Raw genomic sequence first — 20,141 nt, forward strand, 5'->3', positions numbered from 1 at the left:
TTAAATCATCTCCTGTGTTTAATAAAAATTACTGGAAAGGTATTTTGTAAAATAGACTCGTTTTTGGTGATCTGGCCAAACCATCCATGTGCAGCTGCCTTCCCAGTGCTTCCTTGGTGCTGATTGGAGCTCTGCATCCGCCAGTCTACCCTTCCTGCATCTGCTCTGTCCCTCTACATCCCGGGGCTGCCCTCGGCCTGCAGATACCTTTCTGAAGGGCCGTCAGCATCTATGGATTCCTCTCCTCATGCTCTCTTAGCCGGTGGGTCTTTCCAGGGGAATCTACAAATGGCAATGCTGCCAGTGGTGCTCAACCTTGGCCACGCATCAGAAACCCCTGAGAGCCAGTGGTGTGGGGGGAGCCTTGGATATGAGGATTATTCAAAGCACCCTAAGTGACTCTAATATTTAGCCCAAATCAAGACCTCCTTCCCCTCCTCCTCCAAGAAGATGTATAGAGACTGCCCATCAATGTAATCTCTTACCTTCAATTCAAAAAATACTCATTGAACAAGGCTGAGCTGTTTGTGTTCAGCTCCAGGAGCTGGGGACCCCACTCTGTGCCAGGTTGCCAGGGAACAGAAGGCAGGCAGACAGAAAGTATCTCTGTGTCAGATTTGTATTGATCTGACCCTACGTGAAGGTAAAAGCCTGGTCGTTGGCACCCACAGCTCATTCTTTCTGCCCTTTTCCCTGTTGAGAGCAGACATCACACCCTTGATTAAAGCTCTTATTTGCCAGTATGTTAATTTCCTGGGGAGAGACAGTGTCTGCGCAAGCCTTCAGCATCCCACTAGGGAGTAAAGTTTTGCCGTTAAAGATATCTCAGCTATAGAGGCAGGTGGAAAAATACTCTGGCAGTTGGGGGGGCCTTCTTTTGTGCTCTTTGTGATTAAGCCTGGCCTAGAAGCAGATAAACCCGCCGTGCTTCCTTTAATAAAGATTCTCAGCCTTCTGTGTGCATAAGAATCACCAGTCCCAAGAAGCTTGTTAAAATGCAGATTGCTGGGCCCCACCTGGGATTTTTTATTCCATTGAGATGGTCGAGGGCCCAGCAATCTGAATTTTTGTTTTTAATGTAATTTAAGTTTTTGGCAAGCACAGTATTTTTACTTGTACTAAACTTAGTGTTGATTAAAATGCTCTCTTCTTACACTTGAATACAGCTAACTATATGGAAGCATTTGTCAGTACTAAAGGCACCCTAAGAACCCAAAATAATTCATCTTTTTGCGAAAGTATTTCTGTAGGTTAGAGATCAAAATGGCACTCATATCAGGGCACATAAGTACCTCGTTTTATGCAGAACTGTGGTTAGCGGGTGATTCCCACATGCTGGCGCCAATCAGCCACGCCAGGCTGGGGAGTGACCAGCCCTCCCTGCCACCGCCCATCACCCTCCCCCCAAAACAAACAAACAGAACAACAACAATAACAGAGACACCGCACAACCAAACCCAATTCTGGAGCACCTTCTGGCCTGGAGGAGATCAACCCCGGTGGGAAGGTACCCCCTTCCCATCTCTAGTGCACGTCGCTGACAGGAGTTTTGTCCTGGTCTAAGTCAGTTCCCAGGATCTTCTGCAAGAAGAGCCACTATGATGAACCAAAGAGGCCGGTGTGGGCAGGCGCTTTACATCCATTATTTATTCTCTTCATAGCAACTCCGCGAGGTAGATATCTTCATTTTACAGGTGCTAGAGTTTGGTAGTCTTCAGACCACACGCTAAAAAACACTGTTTCAGAGAGTGATCTGGGTTTGAAGGAACAGGAGGTTCAGAACCTGAGATGGACTCTCTCCTGCCCCTCGGGCTCAACCCCCTGATCCAAGGTCCCCAGAAACAAGGCCTCCAGCGGATCTTCTCCACACCTCTTGATCCTGGTCTGCTCAGGTCTGGTCTGGTCTTCTCTCTCCCCTCCCTCAAGTATAGGGGCCCTGACATTTCACGGCTCCCTGTCACACCCACCCAGATCGGAGTTTCGGCTCATTAAAAGCCCCTCCGTTTGCAGGGGGAGGAAAGGTACAGGGAAAGACTGGCTGGCTAAGCAGACAAAGCCTCAGGACCATGCTCACTTATGAAAATGTTTGAGATCTAAGTGGAAAATGCAGATTACGAAATATCAAGTATGATCTTAGTTATGTCAGATCTATACCTTGTGTAGCAAAACACTGGGAGGCTGGTTAGTTAAATGTTAGTAGTGGAGGTTGGAATTAAGAGTGGCATTTAGGTATTATTTCCAAATTTTGATACAATGAACATCTGTTATGTGTGGCCACTGTGATAGTATTGTACAAAAATAGTTTCACTGCCCTAAAAATCCCCTGTTCCACCTATTCATTCTTCCCTTCCTCCTCCCAAACTCATGACAACCACTGATCTTTCTACTGTTTCCATAGTTTTGCCTTTTCCAGATTCCAGTTGGAATCATACAGTACGCATAGCCCTTTCATGCTTTCAGGATTGATTCACTTAGCATATATTACATTTCTTTTTATCAGAAATAAAGTTACAAAATTAAAAACTGTACAACCTATGTGACCAGCCACTCCTTACTTGGGACTCCAAAGAAAAAAAGGTCACATTCCTTTTTGCCATTCAAAATACAGTACCCCTTATCCCACTTTTACCAGATTTCCTGACGTTGGCCTTCTGGGAGTCCCACGGTTGCTTACACATCCCACACTGCTCCTTCCTGGCTCGTGCCTGTCTCCAGATCCAGGAGCCCCTCTTCGTGGAGCCATTTTCCCCCGACTCCTCCCACTCCCACCCCCACCCACCCCCCCCCCCACTGTGGTGAAGATGGCATCCTCCAGGCTCCATGTGGATTTCTGAGGCTCTTTCCATTTTCGGCCACAGACCCTTTCCTCATTGCCGCACAACCCAACAGACTTGTTAACACATAGTAAGTCTGTGCTGAAATTTGGGGAATAACAGAAGGGAAGCACAACACAGAGAATGATTTATATTCGTTACTAGACAAGGCTTCGCTCAGCCTCCTGGATCCTTCTTCAGGTCTTCCCAGCTTTGCTCCCAGCCATAGACCATTCCAAGGGCCAGCTCACCTCTGCATTTTAGAAATCCTTCTAGAGGTCGACCTGTGAAGGGACCAACAACCAGGAGGCCCCAGCAAGATGGGAAATGCACAGGTAGCAAAGCCCAAGGCCTGTCTACCACATGCTCAGCTTCCTCCCTTCCTGTTCTGGAGAAGAGTCTTTGCAGGCTGAGTGACAGCCCGTTTCCCCAGGCAGGGATATGGTCATATCTTAGTCCCAACGTCACCAAATGGTCCTGACCATGTGGCTCTATGCCAAGCAGGTCCAGCCCCATTTTCCATTGTTGCAAATGGGAGGGGCATGTTCACCTGCACCCCCCTCATGGCCACTCTGCTGCTTTGGCAGACTGTGGTTCAAGAAGAAAGCACATGACTCTAAAATAAATGAAAATGTACAGGCAGAGGGTAGTCTAAATCCACACAGAGAAAAGCTGAGAGTCCCACAAAGGAGGGGCAGCCCAGAAAAACCCACGCCCCAGTGAGGCTCACCAGTGAGGTTGTTGAACTGACCGCTCAGCTTCGTTGTCTGAAACTTCAACTTCATCGTCTGAAGCTTCCCCTGGGATTCAGGAGGACTCCTCGAGTTTTCCCCAAGCATCTATTTGCTTAACTTAGGCACAACTGAAAGGCCCGCAGCACAAAAAGGTGTTGTGCACAAAAGGGTGGTCTCTGGGCCAGTGAAGTTGGGAAGCAAATTGTTAGAAATGCAAATTCTCTGACCCACTCTGGACCCACCCAATCAGAGGCTCTAGGGGCGAGGCCCACCTTCTGCATTTCAATAGCCCTCTTGGTGATTCAGGTGTAGTTGAAGGAGAGAAGCCACTTCTTTGAAGGCAGAAAACTGCTAGTAACTTTCAATGATTTGTCCAACTCAGAATATATGGGATCTAAATCTTTTAAGATCCAGGCTCAGCCTGGATCACACTACTTCAGGATGTTGTTAAAAACCTAAATTTGTTGTCATTAATTCAAAAGCTTGGAAAAAAATTTTAATTCAGTGACAAAGGAGTGAATGTATAATTTGATTTGGCTTATATGAGTAATAATTATAATTATTTGTATAATCTGCTTACCATTTTAAAATGCTGACGTGCCATGCTACTTAAAAGTATGTATTAATGTCTTTTTTTTTTATTTTTTCAAGATTTTATTTAAATTCAAGTTAGTTTTAGTTTCAGGGGTAGAATTTGGTGATTCATCAGTTGCATATAACACAATACCCAGTGCTCATTCCATCAAGTGCTCTCCTTAATGCCCATCACCCAGTTACCCATCCCCCCACCCTATCCCCTCCAGCAACCCTCAGCTTGTTCCCTCTAGTTAAGAGTCTCTTATGATTTGCCTCTCTCTCTGTTTTTCTTATTTTATTCTTCCTTCCCTTCCCTTGTGTTCATCTGCTTTGTTTTTTGAATTTCACATATGAGCGAAATCATATGTTGTCTTTCTCTGACCAGCTTATTTCGCTTAACATAACAACCTCTAGTTCCATCCACATCATTGCAAATGGCAGGATTTCATTCTTTTAGATAGCTGTGTAATATTCCATTGTGTATATATACCACATCTTCTTTATCCATTCATCTGTCGATGGACATCTTCTCATATTTCGACTATTGTGGGCATTGCTGCTATAAACATTGGGGTGCATGATCACTGTGATCACTTGGAATCACTATGTTTGTATCCTCTGGATAAATCCCTAGTAGTGCAATTGCTGGGTCATAGGGTAGCTCTATTTTTAACTTTTTGAGGAACCTTCATACTGCTTTCCAGAGTGGCTGCACCAGTTTGCATTCCTACCAACAGTGCACGAGGGTTCCCCTTTCTCCACACCCTTGCCAACATCTGATGTCTCCTGACTTGTTAATTTTAGCCATTCTGACTAGTGTGAGGTGGTATCTCATTATGGTTTTGATTTGTATTTCCCTGATGATGACTGATGTGGAGCATTTTTTCATGTGTCTGTTGGCCATTAGTATGTCTTCTTTGGAAAAATGTCTGTCCATGTCTTCTGCCCATTTCTTGACTGGATTGTTTATTTTTGGGGTGTTGAGTTTGATAAATTCTTTATAGATTTTGGATATTAGCCCTTTATCTGATATGTCATTTGCAAATATCTTCTCCCATTCCACGGGTTGCCTTTTAGTTTTGTTGATTGTTTCCTTTGCTGTGCGGAAACTTTTTATCTTAATGAAGTCCCAGTAGTTCATTTTTACTTTTGTTTCTCCTGCCTCTGGAGACATGTCTAATAATAAGTTGCTGTGGCCAAGGTCAAAGAGGTTGCTGTCTGTGTTTGCCTCTAAGATTTTGATGGATTCCTGTCTCACATTTAGGTCTTTCTTCCATTTTGACTTTATTTCTGTGTATGGTGTAAGAAAGTGGACCAGTTTCATTCTTCTGCATGTGATTGTCCAATTTTCCCAAAACCATTTGTTGAGAACACTGTCTTTTTTCCATTGGATATTCTTTCCTGTTTTGTTGTCCCGAAGATTAGTTGTCCATATAGTTATGGATCCATTTCTGTTCCATCAATCTATGTGTCTATTTTTGTGCCAGTACCATACTGTCTTGATGATTACAGCTTTGTCATACAGCTTGAAGTCCGGAATTGTGATGCCTCCTGCTTTGCTTTGCTTTTTTGATATTCCTTTGGCTATTCGGGGTCTTTTCTGGTTCCATACAAATTTTAGAATTGTTTGTTCTAGCTCTGTGAAAAATGCTGGTGTTATTTTCATAAGGATTGCCATATTAACATCTTTTTAAAGCATATATTAGGTAAGTCTCTTCATTTTGTTTTGCGATGTGAACATGGCTGTGTCTTCACAATTTTAAAAATTAAATTGTGATCCTGTAATCCTTCTGCCATCTATGGAGGAATATCTCTGAAAGGACTAATCAAAGAGAAGCTGGGTTTTTTTGGTGTTTTTTGTTTTTTTTTTTTTTTAAGATTTTATTTATTTGACAGAGAGCAAGAGAGCACAGCAGGGGGAATAGCAGGCAGAGGCAGAGGGAGAAGCAGGCTCGCAGAGCAGGGAGCCCGATGCGGGGCTCGATCCCAGAACCCTGGGATCATGTCCTGAGCCAAAGGCAGATGCTTAACCAACTGAGCCACCCAGGCGCCCCCAAAGAGAAGCTGTTTTATGCTTATTTTCGCCTACACATGACTTATCACAGTGAGACAGCTGGTATTTAAGTCTGGGAACAGTCCAGCTGTACATTCCTTTTGCATATGCTTTATGTTGTAGTAGAGGAAAAAAGTGCTCCAAGGTGGGACAGACAATGCCAGAGAGGAGGAAAGCTGTGCATCACACAGTGTGTGAATAGTTGATAAAATGAGCTGAGAGCGTCATCACATCTTCTTGGTTTGGGGGAACTGTGTTTTTCCAGGTAACAGAAGCTTGGTGGCTCTACCTGAGCAGTCAGTCTGTGGGATCAGGATTTGGGTGAACGAGAGGCAGAAGGAGAAGAAAAATTTTGTACACAAAATGTATAGTTTATGAAACAATTCAACGATGTGCTATAATTATATATTATGATTATAGTTATTTTAACAATCTATAATGAAAAGAAATTAGGAAAGGCCAAGAAGCATCAGATACCAAGTTGAGCAAATGACAAAATTACATCAAAGTCATTTGCAACAGTTTACATCTGTTTATCTATACCTGCAGCAAAGTTGCTTATACAAATCAGCCCCTGGCTCCCCCTTACTCTGTCTGTGTCCCACTCTTGACAAACTTCAGCCAGCATCCTTTACTCTGGCTCATTTTGTCCTTGAACCTAGCTAAGAATTAATTCAGCTGAAGGCATTCTGTTCAATTTCAGTCCGCTTACAGCCAGAGTTGCCTTCCGCTCTGCACTGGAAAGTATTAAATTGCCTCCCAGTCAAACCATCCCAGCTACTCTCTCATCTCTCCTTCTCTCCATGCCCAGACCTCTTATCTTTCCTTTTCCCCACTTCCTCTGTCGCAGAGATCCCCTGGAGTTCTGCAGGAAAAGGAGATAGGAGCTTGGCCCAGGATATGTCTGAACAAACTCTAGAACCCTGTGGCGTTCTGAGGCAACTCAAAGGTCCAGCTCTAGGGACCCTCTGTATGTCTTATATGGGCAGTGGTCTCCCTTCTCCCTCATCTGTTCTTTCCTCTCTGCTGCTGAGCCTGAGGCTTTGCTCAGTTCTCATATGAATGGAATCAGCCTCCCTAACTAGGGATATAAAATGTGGTCTCATTTCCTTTGTTATCCAAATTACCCCTTGGCACCGACCTCTCCCCACATCCCAACACAGGCCTCTCATTGGGTCGCCCAGTTTTGTAGACAATTCCCCAAGATGCAGCCTTAAGGTTGTCCTGAAAGAAGTTTCTCTTATCCTTCTACTCCACCCTCCAGCCTACCTTCCCTCTGCGCTTCGCTCCTCCAAGTCCATGGAACACACCTTTCCCCACAGCCCAGCTGAGGCCGGGCTACAACGAACAGCAGGATACCACTGAACATTGGGGGGCAATGGAGAGGAATTCTCTAGTTGCAAATGGGTAGCAGTGGTGCCGGGTAGGGTTCTTCTCAGAGCTGGAGCCCGAACCCAGCCACTCCTGTATCCCTCCCCATCTGTCCTCCAATGAATATCCCTCAGGTTCGTCTGTGCTCCTCAGGATTAGCTCCTAACAGTCGTTAGACCTGGAAGTGGAGAGAGCCCCCTAAACTCCCCAGTGCAAGTTCCCATTCCTTATTTGAGAATCTTCCTTTTCCCAAAATGGTTGAGGGGAGGAGGGTCTATCCGTACCCAGTAAATCTCACTCCGCCCCTCAGTGCCCAACGGCTCTCAGTGAACAACTACGGCAGAACGTCAGCCTTGGTGGGTTAGTTAGCCTTAAATTAACCCTTAGCGGCGATGCCAGCAGGCAGGCCCCGCAGAGCTCCTCCAGCAAGCTTCCTCTCAGGCTCGAAACTGCTCCACCCACACTGAAGAGCTTTGCAACATACGCGTCCTAAATCCAAGCAGAGCCAGAGAATATTCCTCCAGATTCCCCCGAGTCAACGGGGTTTCATAGACCTCTGCCAAGCTTACTTGTGCACCACTATTCATATGACCTAACGCAAGGCGTAGCTCCCAGAGTCAGAGAAGTCTGCGATCAGGTTTATGGGAAATCACAATTTTCTCCAAGAACGATGACTGTGTACAAGATTTACATTTTGCTAACTATAGGGACCAGTCATATGGCTTCCTCAGAACAAAGGAAAGTTTGCCTGAAAAGTGAATTCAACTATCTTATTCTTTGAGGACAGAACCGTGTGAAATTATAAATGTATAATTTATGTATATATAAATATAAATAAGAAATATGTATTTTATATATTTATATACATCATTATTTATATACAATATAAAATATAAATATAAATATTTCATACATAACACGAATATATATTTACATGTAAATATATAAATATAAGTATATATTACTTATATATTAAATATATATTATATATTATATTATTTTATATATTAAATATAATATATTATATATTAAAATTATTTGATATATAAATTATATATATTAAAACTATTTAATATATTAAAATATAAATATATGTACTTGTATATATATAAGTAATATATACTTATATATATATTTTAAGTCAGAAAGTTATTATGAAAAGAAAAACCATGGCCCTGTACTCCAACCCTGTTAACATTTTTTTCTATATATGTATATAAAACAGGTAATAGAAATGATATATGCACAAGCTATGAACATTCAAATAATATAGAAAAATCTTCATTGTGAAGAGAAAGTCTCCTTTTTATAAAACGGAAGCCCCCATCCCCGCTCAAGCCGCCAGCCTTCACTACACAGTTGATACAAGGACACCCAGCTTTGAGGACAAGTAGAAGCTGAAATCTATTCCTCGACGGATTGCCAGGCTGTGCGCCTTGCCACGGCTCAGGTGTTCACCCAGAGGAAAGGGGTACCTTTTCCTAAGTTGTATGAGAACACTCTATTGCCTCTGAAAACAATCTTTGAATAACTGCTTGCATATCCTTCTAAAAAGCTAGGCACATACTGACTCAGGAATGTACGTGTCCTTTCTCATTCCATAGAAAAAATATGTGATTCACATCATTCTGAACTTCCCTTCCTTTCTTCCTTTTTTTTTTTCCCTCTCCTTCATCATTTCTGTTTAACTTAATATGTGTTGGGGATTTTTATGTGTCAGCAATACAGGTGTGTGTTTCTTTTTTTTCTTTTTTTTTAAGGGTCTGTGGTATTCCATTGTATGGCTTTATCAAAGTTTAAGTAACTAGTTCCCTTTTAATGATTGATGGGCATTTAGGTTGTTTCCAGGTTTTTTAGGAGGGAAGCAGGAAGGATTAGGGTTATTACGCAAAATGCTTATGTGTACATAATGGCATGGTTTTATGACCATGTTTATGATGGCAAATTCCTAGCAGTAGAATTTCTGGGTCAAAGGCATGAAGGTTTTAAAATTTAACAGATACTGATTGTAACAACGTGCATTCCCAAGAATATCTGTATTGTTGTACCCCATCTACCCCGGGTGTTATCATGTTAAGCTCTGCCGGTCTGATAGGTAGAACATAGCTCATTGTTGTTTCGATTTAGATTTCTTTAAATATAAGTAGTGTTAAATATCTTTTCATTAGTCTGTTGGCCACTCGTTCTTTTCTGTTAGCTATGTGTTCACATCTTTTGCCCATTTCCTACTGAATTATTAATAATTATTTTGCTGAGCCATAAGATTTCTTTGTCAATCAAAACACAGAATCATCATTATTATTGTGTCGCCAATATTTCTACCAGCACATCATTTATCTTTTGATCTTGTGCATATTACTTTTTGTTCTACAGAGTTTCCAAGTGTGTATGCAGTCAGATTCATTAATCATTTTCTTTATGGCTTCTGTGTATGTACAACTTTTTGGTGACAGTTTTTCTAGATTCTACCTAGTAAAGTTCACCCTAAAAAAATCTTGGACCTGATTTCAGCTCATGTGTCCTTCAAGGTAGCTCCATCTTGCAATGTGAATGCTCTAAGAACAATCATTGGTGAACAGTGAGGTTTATCAGAGGGCTTTTGCCTCACCTGTGTCCTCAGACTCGGCAGATCTAGAAATCACAATTTCTCTTCAGAGCCTGAGCCTGGCCCAGACATCCAATGGACAGGGACAGGGACATGGCCCAATGACCACGTTCCTTACAGAATCAGTCACACTTTCCCTTCACTCAAGTAGCAGAGGGCCAACTTAATTAAATATAATACGATTCATGCTGTTTGGGGGGTTTATTGTAGGCCTTTTTTCTCTCTTTTTATATTCAGGAAGGACAGAAAACTTTTTAAAAAATCAACCTAGTTATTAATATTTTATGTTTAATTTTGTTTCTTGCAGGCAGCTTCAAAAGATGGTCCATGATATCAAGAACAATGAAGGTGGAATAATGAACAAAATCAAAAAGTAAGTTAAACTCCATAGCACTGTGTAAGCATTCATTTATATTAATAACACATTATTCCAGACTGTGCTAGGTGGAAGAGAACAAAGTGCTCTGTTACGCAAGTAAGGAGTTGCACCCTCTTTAGCATGTAACCCTTTCTTACTCACGGCTAGAGTCCATGGTGATAAGATCCATATTCAGGAAACATGGCAAATGAATGGAGTGACCAACTCAGGGTACTTTGCTTTTCCCTCTCACTGCAGTAAAAGTGAGCTGTACCACTCAAGGTGCCAGCAAATATCAACAAAGATGTTTACAGAAACAGGACAATCAGCTTCTATAACTGCTTAGTTAAAGTCCACTAGGACACACTTAGAGAAATCCAAAAAAGAAGTTATAAGAACATAGTCCTAGCATCTTTAGGATGCCATGCCTGTTTTCCATATTTCAATTTTTGCTCTTTCCATTACCGCTTTAAAATAGTGTTTTCAATTTGCACTTGGAGAGAGAAAGCTAGAATTTCTAAGCTTCCTGCACATCAAAAACTCTTAAGATTTAAAAAAAAAAAGAAGATAAAAATTATACATACTTGTATTTGCCACTCAAAATCTAAGTTAAGAGGAGAGAAGAAATCGTATTCCATTAAATTTTTGTTTAAGTTCTTTTATTCAGATAATGAAAGTAGTAGAGATTCCCTAGGGAAAAAAAAATCAAAGAGTTCAGAATTGCATAAAGTCAAAATCTTCCACTTCTCCATATCTCCACCTTAACCAACTCTGGGGAAATAGACATTGTCGTGAGTGAGTCTGGTATATATATCTGTATGTGCATGATATAGTACATACCTATACACACATACATTTTCATCATGAATGGCATCATACTTCATAAACCATTCTACCAACGTGACTTTGCTTAGTGGTTTTACTTAATGCTATGTCATGGACATCTTTGTTTGATGGCATGTAAAAATAAGGCATATGCCATTTTGAACAGCTGATTAATAGTCTGCTATAAATATATTATCATTCATTTAACCAGCTATGTATTGGTGAACACCTTTTAAAGGGAAAGAGATGTGGGAGTTTAAACTGACATATTCTTGGAGGGCAGTCCGATAAGGTTACTAAAAATATTGTGGCCATTTCTTTCAACTTAACTGTCATAAATAATATTTTGATAAATAATTTTTAGAGATTTTGAGTATGCCAGAAAGCTAAATTCCTAAAATGAAATTTCTAGATGGAAGAATTTATGCCCTTGAAATTTTTATTGATATTACCAGATTGCTTTCCAAAAATTTTGTACCATTAATATAGTGTATAAAAGTTCATTTCCCTATGCCTTCAGAACAAAATGTCTTCGTTCTTTTTGGTCTTTGTTAATCTCGAAAGTACGAAATTGTGTTTTATGGTGTTTTTAGACTATAAAATGCAAACGAGTCTCAGTATGTATAAGTGATTATCATAAAATAGTTAAAATGGTCTTCTGCTTGTGGGGCATCTCCTAGAGGAGGAGGATTTGTCCTCATGTTCTGTCCCGTGGTGGAGAGAGGTGTGTGATTGCTCTCGTTCAATATTTCTGACACATGCAGAACCTCATTGACATGAGAGAACCCTGCTAGTCGTTGTTTTAATCAGTAGTGATTCTAGATTAATTATCCCACAGTTGTCAGTTTTACAACACACCAGTTTTCTCAGTAATACGAAGCTTCTGTGTAAAACGTCTCTCTGTTCCGTGGTCAAGCATACTTACAGTAGCCATGGAGCTCAAAGTTTTTCAGACAGTTTCTATTTTATTATGCCCATTGTTCCCAAAATACACTTTTACTTGACAAACGATGTTTCTTCTCAGCTTGGAAAATATGGCTGCCATAGTCGTTACCCTGGGTGAAGTCAGTGGCCCTTTGGTTCTGAGTGACCTGCTGTTACGCTCTTACTCGTTGCCAGGCAACAGGTGCTACCTTGAAAGGAGGAAGCACGGTTGAACACACTGGTTTCCTAACACAAGACCGTGACAGAGTTGTCACTGGTCCATGGCCAAATGAGAAAATAAGGACCTTGAAGCACTGGGGGTTGGCATGCAGCTGCCGGCTGCTAAGTGAGGCCCAAACCACAGCTCTTATTCCTGGTCGGTGTTCAGTAACCACCAGCCCCTTCCTGAGTCTGTCCTTTATCCCGAGATGATAACCTCCAGACATTTTGGGTGTTAAAATACCCCTTCTTTTCTCTTATGAAATGATGACAATAACTGGTAATGGTTGGTTTGTGTTTTTCGAAATTTTACTGGTCCAAGAACAGACCTGGAACCATTCCTTGTTTGGTTTTGTGCTTTTTTCCCCCTATAACACCATGGCTAATCTTTCTCTCTGGACCTCATCAGAAGTCTAAAGATATTATCTCCCCAGCACATGCTGGCTTGCCGTGAGAATTGGATAAAATAATAGATCTGAGAATCTTTGGGGAAACAAAAAGCAAAATTTCTATGCAAATATAAGTATTGTTATTTTTGCAACATCACAATTCTGGTTTATCGGGCTAATTTTTTGTAATCAGACATGAATTTCTGTACTGCTTTTTTCCACAAGAAATGAAATATGTTTTGCATGTAATGGTTACCTTATGCTGCGCTTCTAAAAAAGGATGTGATGTTTTAGTAAATAAAGGCTACTGGATGTAGGTTTTATTTATATATACTTTAAATTTCATTAAGCAAATCATTCTTAAATAAAATGGGCAACTATTATTAAGAATAGTAATTTACTAGAAAACTTACCCATTTCAAATAATAGAATGGGAGGTGTTGTCACAATTTATAGTAAGCCTAAAAATTGGGATACATTTTTAAAATGTAATTTTAATTTTCTTCTTTTAGTGAAGGGGGAAGGATTGTGAATATTCAAACATTTTATATATGCATGAAGATACTAAAGTAGTTTTGGGAGTGCTTGAAACAGTTCAACTTCTCAATAGGCTAAATATCACAGTGCCCAACCTGCAGACGCTCACTGCTCACTTATTTGGCACTTTTGTTAATAGTGCCAAAGTGATCTCAGCCCAACCTACAACCCAAGTGCTCTGTTAAAGCTCCTATTTTTCTTGATATTTAAGGCATTTATTAAGTTATTTATTAAAATAGAATTCATCTTCTCTTACCGTCCTGTCAACCAATCAACATTTCTCTTCCTTGAACCTCTGAACTCTGTGCTTGCTAGTATTCTGACCTCTGAGAACCCTTCCACCACTGGACTTAACCTTTGCCAAGTCACAGCCCCGTTACATGCTGGGGAGATGAGGGAGGTGGGAGACCTCTGATTAATGGCTTTGCTCCATTCACAATACATTTAGGCTTTCAAAGTGATGGGTCCAAAAGAAGCCATTATGCTGTTAGTTATCTGTCTGTTATCTCTACATGTGCTTCTATTATGGGCCTTGACAATAGTTGTCCTACTCACTGACCATTTGTCTAATGGTTGTTATCTATAGGCTGAAAGTCAAAGCACCTCCGAGTGTTCCTCAAAGGGATTATGCCTCAGGTAAGAGTATTCCTAAAATACTTGGACTCTTGACTAATTTCATGTTCATATTTACTTCTTGAAAAGGGAACTATGTTCTACTCTTTTGAAAACAAGAGTGCCCATCCTAATTTTAAGAATGCCCAAATCTGTTGGGCATATGACTATAGTAGAGGTGTAGTATTCCATCCATCCATCCATCCATCCATCCATCCATCCATCCATCCATCCACTCATCTATTTATCAAACATTTCTAAAGTATCTTCCATGTGCCAGGCACATACATGGTTTTAAGTAGAGATACAGTGCTGAACAGGACAGATATAGTCTCCACACTCACGGTATTTATAGTGAAGAAAAGAAGATACAATGATGTAAAAGCAATTGGAGTTCAGGGTTATGGGGAAGCACAAAGTTCTATGAAAGTCCATACAGCAGTGTCTAATCTAATCTGAAGTGGAGGGTGTGGAGGAAGAGGGGAAGGGAAGGCTTCCTGGATAGAGAATTGTTAAAATGGATACTTGAGGGTCAGTGGGGGTTGGAGCATTGGGGGGGGGGGATAAATTGTTGATGGTACATGGTTACCCAGTCCTCTCTGACATTAGCCCTGCTACCCATTCCAACTAGGATCAATTTTGTCAGCGGAGAGTAGTTAGTCTTGAGATTGGTATTGTTTATGGCAGTGGTAAGCAAAATAAATTATCCAACATACTTCCCTTTTCTAGAAGAAATGCCTTGGGAAGATAGGTCTAAAATCTCTTTCTACTGGCTTAAATATAAAGATTTCCTGGACATGGACAGACCTATATAGCCCTTAATGAAAACCACAAGGCTACAGACATCAATGAAGTCTCTTCCTCTACAGCACAACAACTAGAACCAAATCGCAACCTTAAAGGATGCTTACTATATATTTTTTTCTGTCTCTGATCAAGATAGCAATAAATCAGACAGTTGAGTTCCTCTTAGGCACTAATTAAATCTTATCACACTAAGAAATGCGGACCAACATATCAAGTCTGGTGACTGACCTGTTGGACCACTTTCCAGAACTTCTAGGTTACAGAGTACTTATTGACCTCACCTTGCCAATCAATCAGCAAGTCTCAACAGTTGACCAGGAGATTCCTTTGCAGTGAAAAGATAAAAATAAATTAAAAAATAAAGACCCTGTCCTGACCTTTAAAATCTACCTGATCAAAAGCCAAGGGGGAAAAAAAAACCTCAAGCAAGATGCTTAGTTAATAAATGAGAACAAATTCATCCTTCTCTCCCAAGTTCTAAAAAAGAAAAGAAAACAAAGCAAATGACATCTGCTAAGTACCCTGAATTTTGATGGAAAATTATGGAATCATGGAGTCCCAGGTCTAAAAGGAGACCCAAAGATCCCACAGCCTAATGTCCAACCCAGTGCTTACCTCCCCTCCCCCACCAACATGCATCACAAATGAGGCCCACTTTCTGTTTGGACATTTCCTGTGATGACTTCCCAATCCTCTTTGGTCCTGTCAAGGACAGACAGGCCTGGCAGGACAGAGATACAGTCCATTTCCTAGTGGCTTCCTAAGTCTGTCCTCATAGCCACATAGCACAAGTCTTTAGACATTCAAGAAAACAAAGATAGAGTTGTTCTGTGTAACTCCAAGGATAAAATTAAGAAATTATGTCATTTGAATAGTTTCTTCTCTGGAATCAGTATCTCCAGGTGCTTCTGCTGTTTCACACATTCTTTGACTCATTTGACAAATATGACACAGTACGTCCTGTGTGACACTCACTCTACTAGATATGGAGTAGGGAACAAAATATAGCCCCCGACCTCAGGTGCTTCATGACTAGTGGGAAGTCCAATAATAAATGAGAATGCCAACAGGTCAGTGTTTGCCTAAGGTCACACTGTTGGTGGAGGGACGTTCCACTGGCCATCCACACACCCCTGAGTGGTCAGAACTGAACGAGGCCTCTCTCCTTGGACCCTTGGGCCCTAATACCCAGAGGCTGTTGTAATAAGCACAGGGAATCCATAGCAACCCTCCATCCACTAAAGAAGCAAACTATAACACTGCTTCGCCCTTGCCCTAGTGTCCTTACTGAAGCCAGCATTCACTTGATTTTTTGTCTCCCTGTCTCCACTCTGACTCATGATACCAGCAAGGCTGACACGGGGAGAGCTGCATTCACCATCAGTCCTGCCTCATGGAACTAAGAATAGAGGAATGAAACTTGGACTCGAAGGTATTTGAAAACCTGGAAAGTCCTGAAAGACCACTCACCCTTAGCTTCTCGTGTTAGGGCTAACTGGAGACCAGACAGGCCAAGGGGCTGCCTAAGGTCATACAGCCAGGCAATGGCCAAGCCAGGACTCAGTTCTCCCACCCCCCCGTTAATAAGGCTCTGAGAAGGGATGAAGGGACACGCAGACAAAGGGACTTTTTAAGATGTGAAGTTTTTAGATGCAAATCACCTCTCCTAGTTAGCTCAGTTCAGCTCCCCACACGGTCACATCCCTTTCTCCTCTTGGGGTGTTCCCAGGGGGACTGTCCACAGGCTGCCTCCCCCGCAGCCTCTGTAGTTCTGCTTTCTGTTCCTTCCTTGCATCCGCCTCCACCACCACATCTCGCCCAGCCTCTTTCCTTCTTCCCTTCCTGCATCCCACTGCAGCCGTCGCACTGCTTCTCCACATCCCACCACCGGCTCTGTAAGAGGAGAAGCCGCAGGCCCAGTGGCCTAGAGCATGGCCTCCAGAGCTGACTCAGGGCCACAACTGAGCAGGTGCCAGACATGCAGTGTGGAGGGCACCCCGCAACGCCCAGGGTCTCTGGTGCTGCTCATGACCCAGGACAGAAAGGCTCCATTCACACCCTTGCTTTCATCCCTTCACTCAAGCTCTTGCCACAGACTCTTTTACTCTCCTCCCAGCCATCCTTTCCCAATCCCGAGGCCCTGGTCTGGTCCAGCCTTTGTCTCTTCATGCCTGAACTGCTCAAACACCGTCCTTAGCAGCCTCCCCGCCTCCAGCTTATCACTGGGACGCACAGTGGCCTCTGTGGCTGGAGCACCCCCTTGACTGGCAACCAATCTGGCTTTGTTTTCTCCCCTGACTCTCCAATACAGCGTGTTCGTTCCAGGCACATGCCTTATGGATGCCCCTTCCAGCCATCAGCTAAACCCTGCCTCTAGGGCTGAGACACAGGCCTTAGCCTTAGGGGTTGGAAGGAGGATGCCCTCCTTCATCTTTGTTCTCTCACTCGAGTCCTGGCCATCCTTCAAGGCCCCATTCAATCCCACTTTCACCACACAGCCTCATGCAAGCCCTCGGCCTTTGCTGAGCACACCCTTAGCAGAACTTTCCCAGCACCTGGCGGTGGTTCCAGGTGTTGAGACATTTGTCAGGAAAGCTTACACTGTTCTGGATTGTCCTCAGTGTGATACATGGCTGTTCTTCTAGACGCTAGGTCTGTTACCTCCATGGCTGGGTGAGAAGATCTTGGACTTTGGGGTCCCGGCTTTGGTCCCTAAACACTGTGAACCTAGAAACGTTTTATAACTTCCCTGAGCCTCAGCTTCCTGCTTGGAGAGGACAGTGCTGATCTATCCTTCAGGTTGTTATTGAAGTAGATTAATAGTAACCAGCAGCATCCATTGAGCTCTTACTCAATGGATGGATGTCAGGCGCCCTTCTACTCACTTTCCCTGGGCTATTTCATTTCATTCTTGCAAAGCCCCATGACACAGGCTCTACTTATCATCTATTTCCATGGTTAAGAAAACGGATGCCCAGAGGTTAAGCAAATTGCCTGTTCAAACTGCTAGCAAGTGGCAGAATCAGGATTTTGATCAAAGCAGCTGACCCCAGAGCCCAAGCTCCAAACCCTGGAGGGGACACTGAGGTGGGGCCATCGTGGCATTCCCACGTGCCTCACAGTGCCAGCTGCTGTGCCCACAGGCTTGGGGAGGCACGTGAATCACAAAGCTTGGGCTAGGCAAGGGGAGGAGCCCCTCTATTATGGGCATGGGATTGTGGCACTGTAAATGGAACATAAGCCCCAACCCAGGTACATGCCACAGTTGGAAAGGCTCTCCCTAATAAGGAGGCCCAACCAGCATCTCAGCTTTCTGCCAGGGACGTGCAACCTTATATCCCAAGTTAAACCACCCAGCTCATATTAAACTTGAACTTGCCCTCCTGAAAGCATCACCCTCTACACTAGAGGCTCTCTTGGGTCTATTTCTTTATGGTAGCCATATTGTGTGGTTGCCATTAGCATGAAATAGAATTGGTATCGTTTTGAGGGTTTATTAAGACATTGTCAATACCCAAGACAATGATAAGTAACATTAATACAGCATTTACTGTGTGCCAGGCTTTGGGAAGCACTTCACATGTATTGTATTACTTGATTCTCATAAACACATGAGGCAGGCACTATTCTTACCCTTGTTTCACAGGTGAGAAATTGAGCTTTACACAAAGTCCTGGTCCACTGCCAAGCAGGAAGTAAAGAGCAGAGCCAGGATTTGAAGCCAGGGACCTGGTTCTAAAACCACAACCCACTCACTTAGGAGGCTCCCTGGGATGCTGGACGAACACCCAGTACTTTGGATCTAGTACTCTGTTTTTGTTTTGTTTTGTTTTCAAAGTATTCTTATCTTTCATTTATTTTTTAAAAGATTTTATGTATTCATTTGACAGAGAGAGAGAGAGCACAAGCAGGGAGCAGAGGGAGAAGCAGACCACCCAAGGAGCAGGGAGCCCCATACGGGACTCGATCCCAAAACCCTGAAATCACGACTTGAGCCGAAGGCAGACAGTTAACCAACTGAGCCACCCAGGCGCCCCTGGATCTAGTACTTTGGACAATCATGCTTTTTAGTTTGGGAAATGGCCTGCAGGCTGTGACTTTAAGAGTAGGATGTCGTGAGTTGCTTGTAGGACCAGGAGATGGGTGTAGCTGGGGGAAGGAGGGGCGCCATCAGGCAACTTCTACCACAGGGTGATGCTTTTTTCTCTTTTCTGCCTCAATGCTCCATGAGGCCTGGATTGGGCCGTTCTTGTTTTTCCTAGGTTTTATCTGAAGGCTCAGTAGAGGGCCAGGCAGTTTACATGAGACTTCAGCTACAAGGGCAAACACAGGTAGCCTGGCCTCCAACCCGCCCCCACACTCACCAGCCATGTGGCCTCAGACAAGTTTTGCAACGTCTCTTAGCTCCGGTTTCCTTGACTATAAAATTGAGATCATAACGGCACCTACCACAAAGCACTGTTTGGAGGATAATTGAAAAAATACACTCATTTTAGCCCTGAGCACATAGCAAGTGTTTAATAAATGGAATCTATTATTGGTATCCTAATTTTCGTTCCTTCAACTCATTTGTTGGCTCATACTTTTATTACTGCATGGATTACAAATGTCAGATGTCATCCAGATACAAAGATAAATAGGCCTTGTTTTTCATACAGAGAGGCACAAACAAATGGTCATAGCACAGGGCAGAATGGACCACACGTGCCGTCAGGGTGCCAGCAGCACCTACAAGGGCCCAGAGGAAGGAGTCATGGATTGGAACCCGAGGGGCTGGGGAAGACCGTATGGTAGAAGTGTAACAGGGATTGCCACACAAAGAAGGAAAATGGGCCAGGGCAATAGCCCGGGCAGGGCAGAGAACGATCAGAAGTGCAGGCTGGGAGGAACACGCTGCCCAGTATCACTGTCAGTGAACATGGAAGACTGCAAGAGAGGTCCAGGGAAGGACAGGAGGGGGCGGCATCCAAACGTGTTGACATAGAGCCTTGACTTTACTCCAGAGGGAGCCACTGATGATTCTTGAGGAAAGGAGCAGCATGTCCAAACCTTATTTTAAGAAAATCACTAGAAACAGTACAAAGTATGTGTTGGAGAGGAAAGATAATGGGGACAAGAAAAGTAGTTACACAGCTTCTGCAAGTACTTTCAGCAGTGACCAGAAAGTGGGCCCTGGCTTCCTGAGAAAAGGCTCCACAAACACAGCTGACCAAGGCAGGGAAGTGTGTTTTATAAAGGTATTTTATGAAGGTTTCTATTTTAAAGGTTGAAACAAAAACATCTTGCCACCTTAAGTGCTGATCTTCAATTATCCCCAA

General features: G+C 42.8%; 1 protein-coding gene across 9 annotated transcripts in view; it reads left to right on the forward strand.

Moving 5' to 3' along the window:
- Positions 1–20,141, forward strand: part of BLNK (B cell linker) — a 105,866-nt gene that overhangs the window by 46,268 nt on the left and 39,457 nt on the right. For 5 of the 9 annotated variants that reach the window (XM_045784987.2, XM_087862852.1, XM_045784986.2 and 2 more), the window contains exons 2-4: positions 10,460–10,525; positions 13,991–14,040; positions 16,172–16,255. In XM_045784987.2, the coding sequence (XP_045640943.2) occupies positions 10,460–10,525; positions 13,991–14,040; positions 16,172–16,255 (200 nt within the window). The remainder of the gene's footprint in view (positions 1–10,459; positions 10,526–13,990; positions 14,041–16,171; positions 16,256–20,141) is intronic. The other 4 variants (XM_045784988.2, XM_045784993.2, XM_045784992.2 and 1 more) reach the window with 1 other exon arrangement.

Source organism: Ursus americanus, chromosome 6 (genome assembly GCF_024610735.1).
Source record: "Ursus americanus isolate L20-20 chromosome 6, mUrsAme1.1.p, whole genome shotgun sequence".
In the NCBI taxonomy this organism is placed as follows: Eukaryota; Metazoa; Chordata; class Mammalia; order Carnivora; family Ursidae; genus Ursus; species Ursus americanus.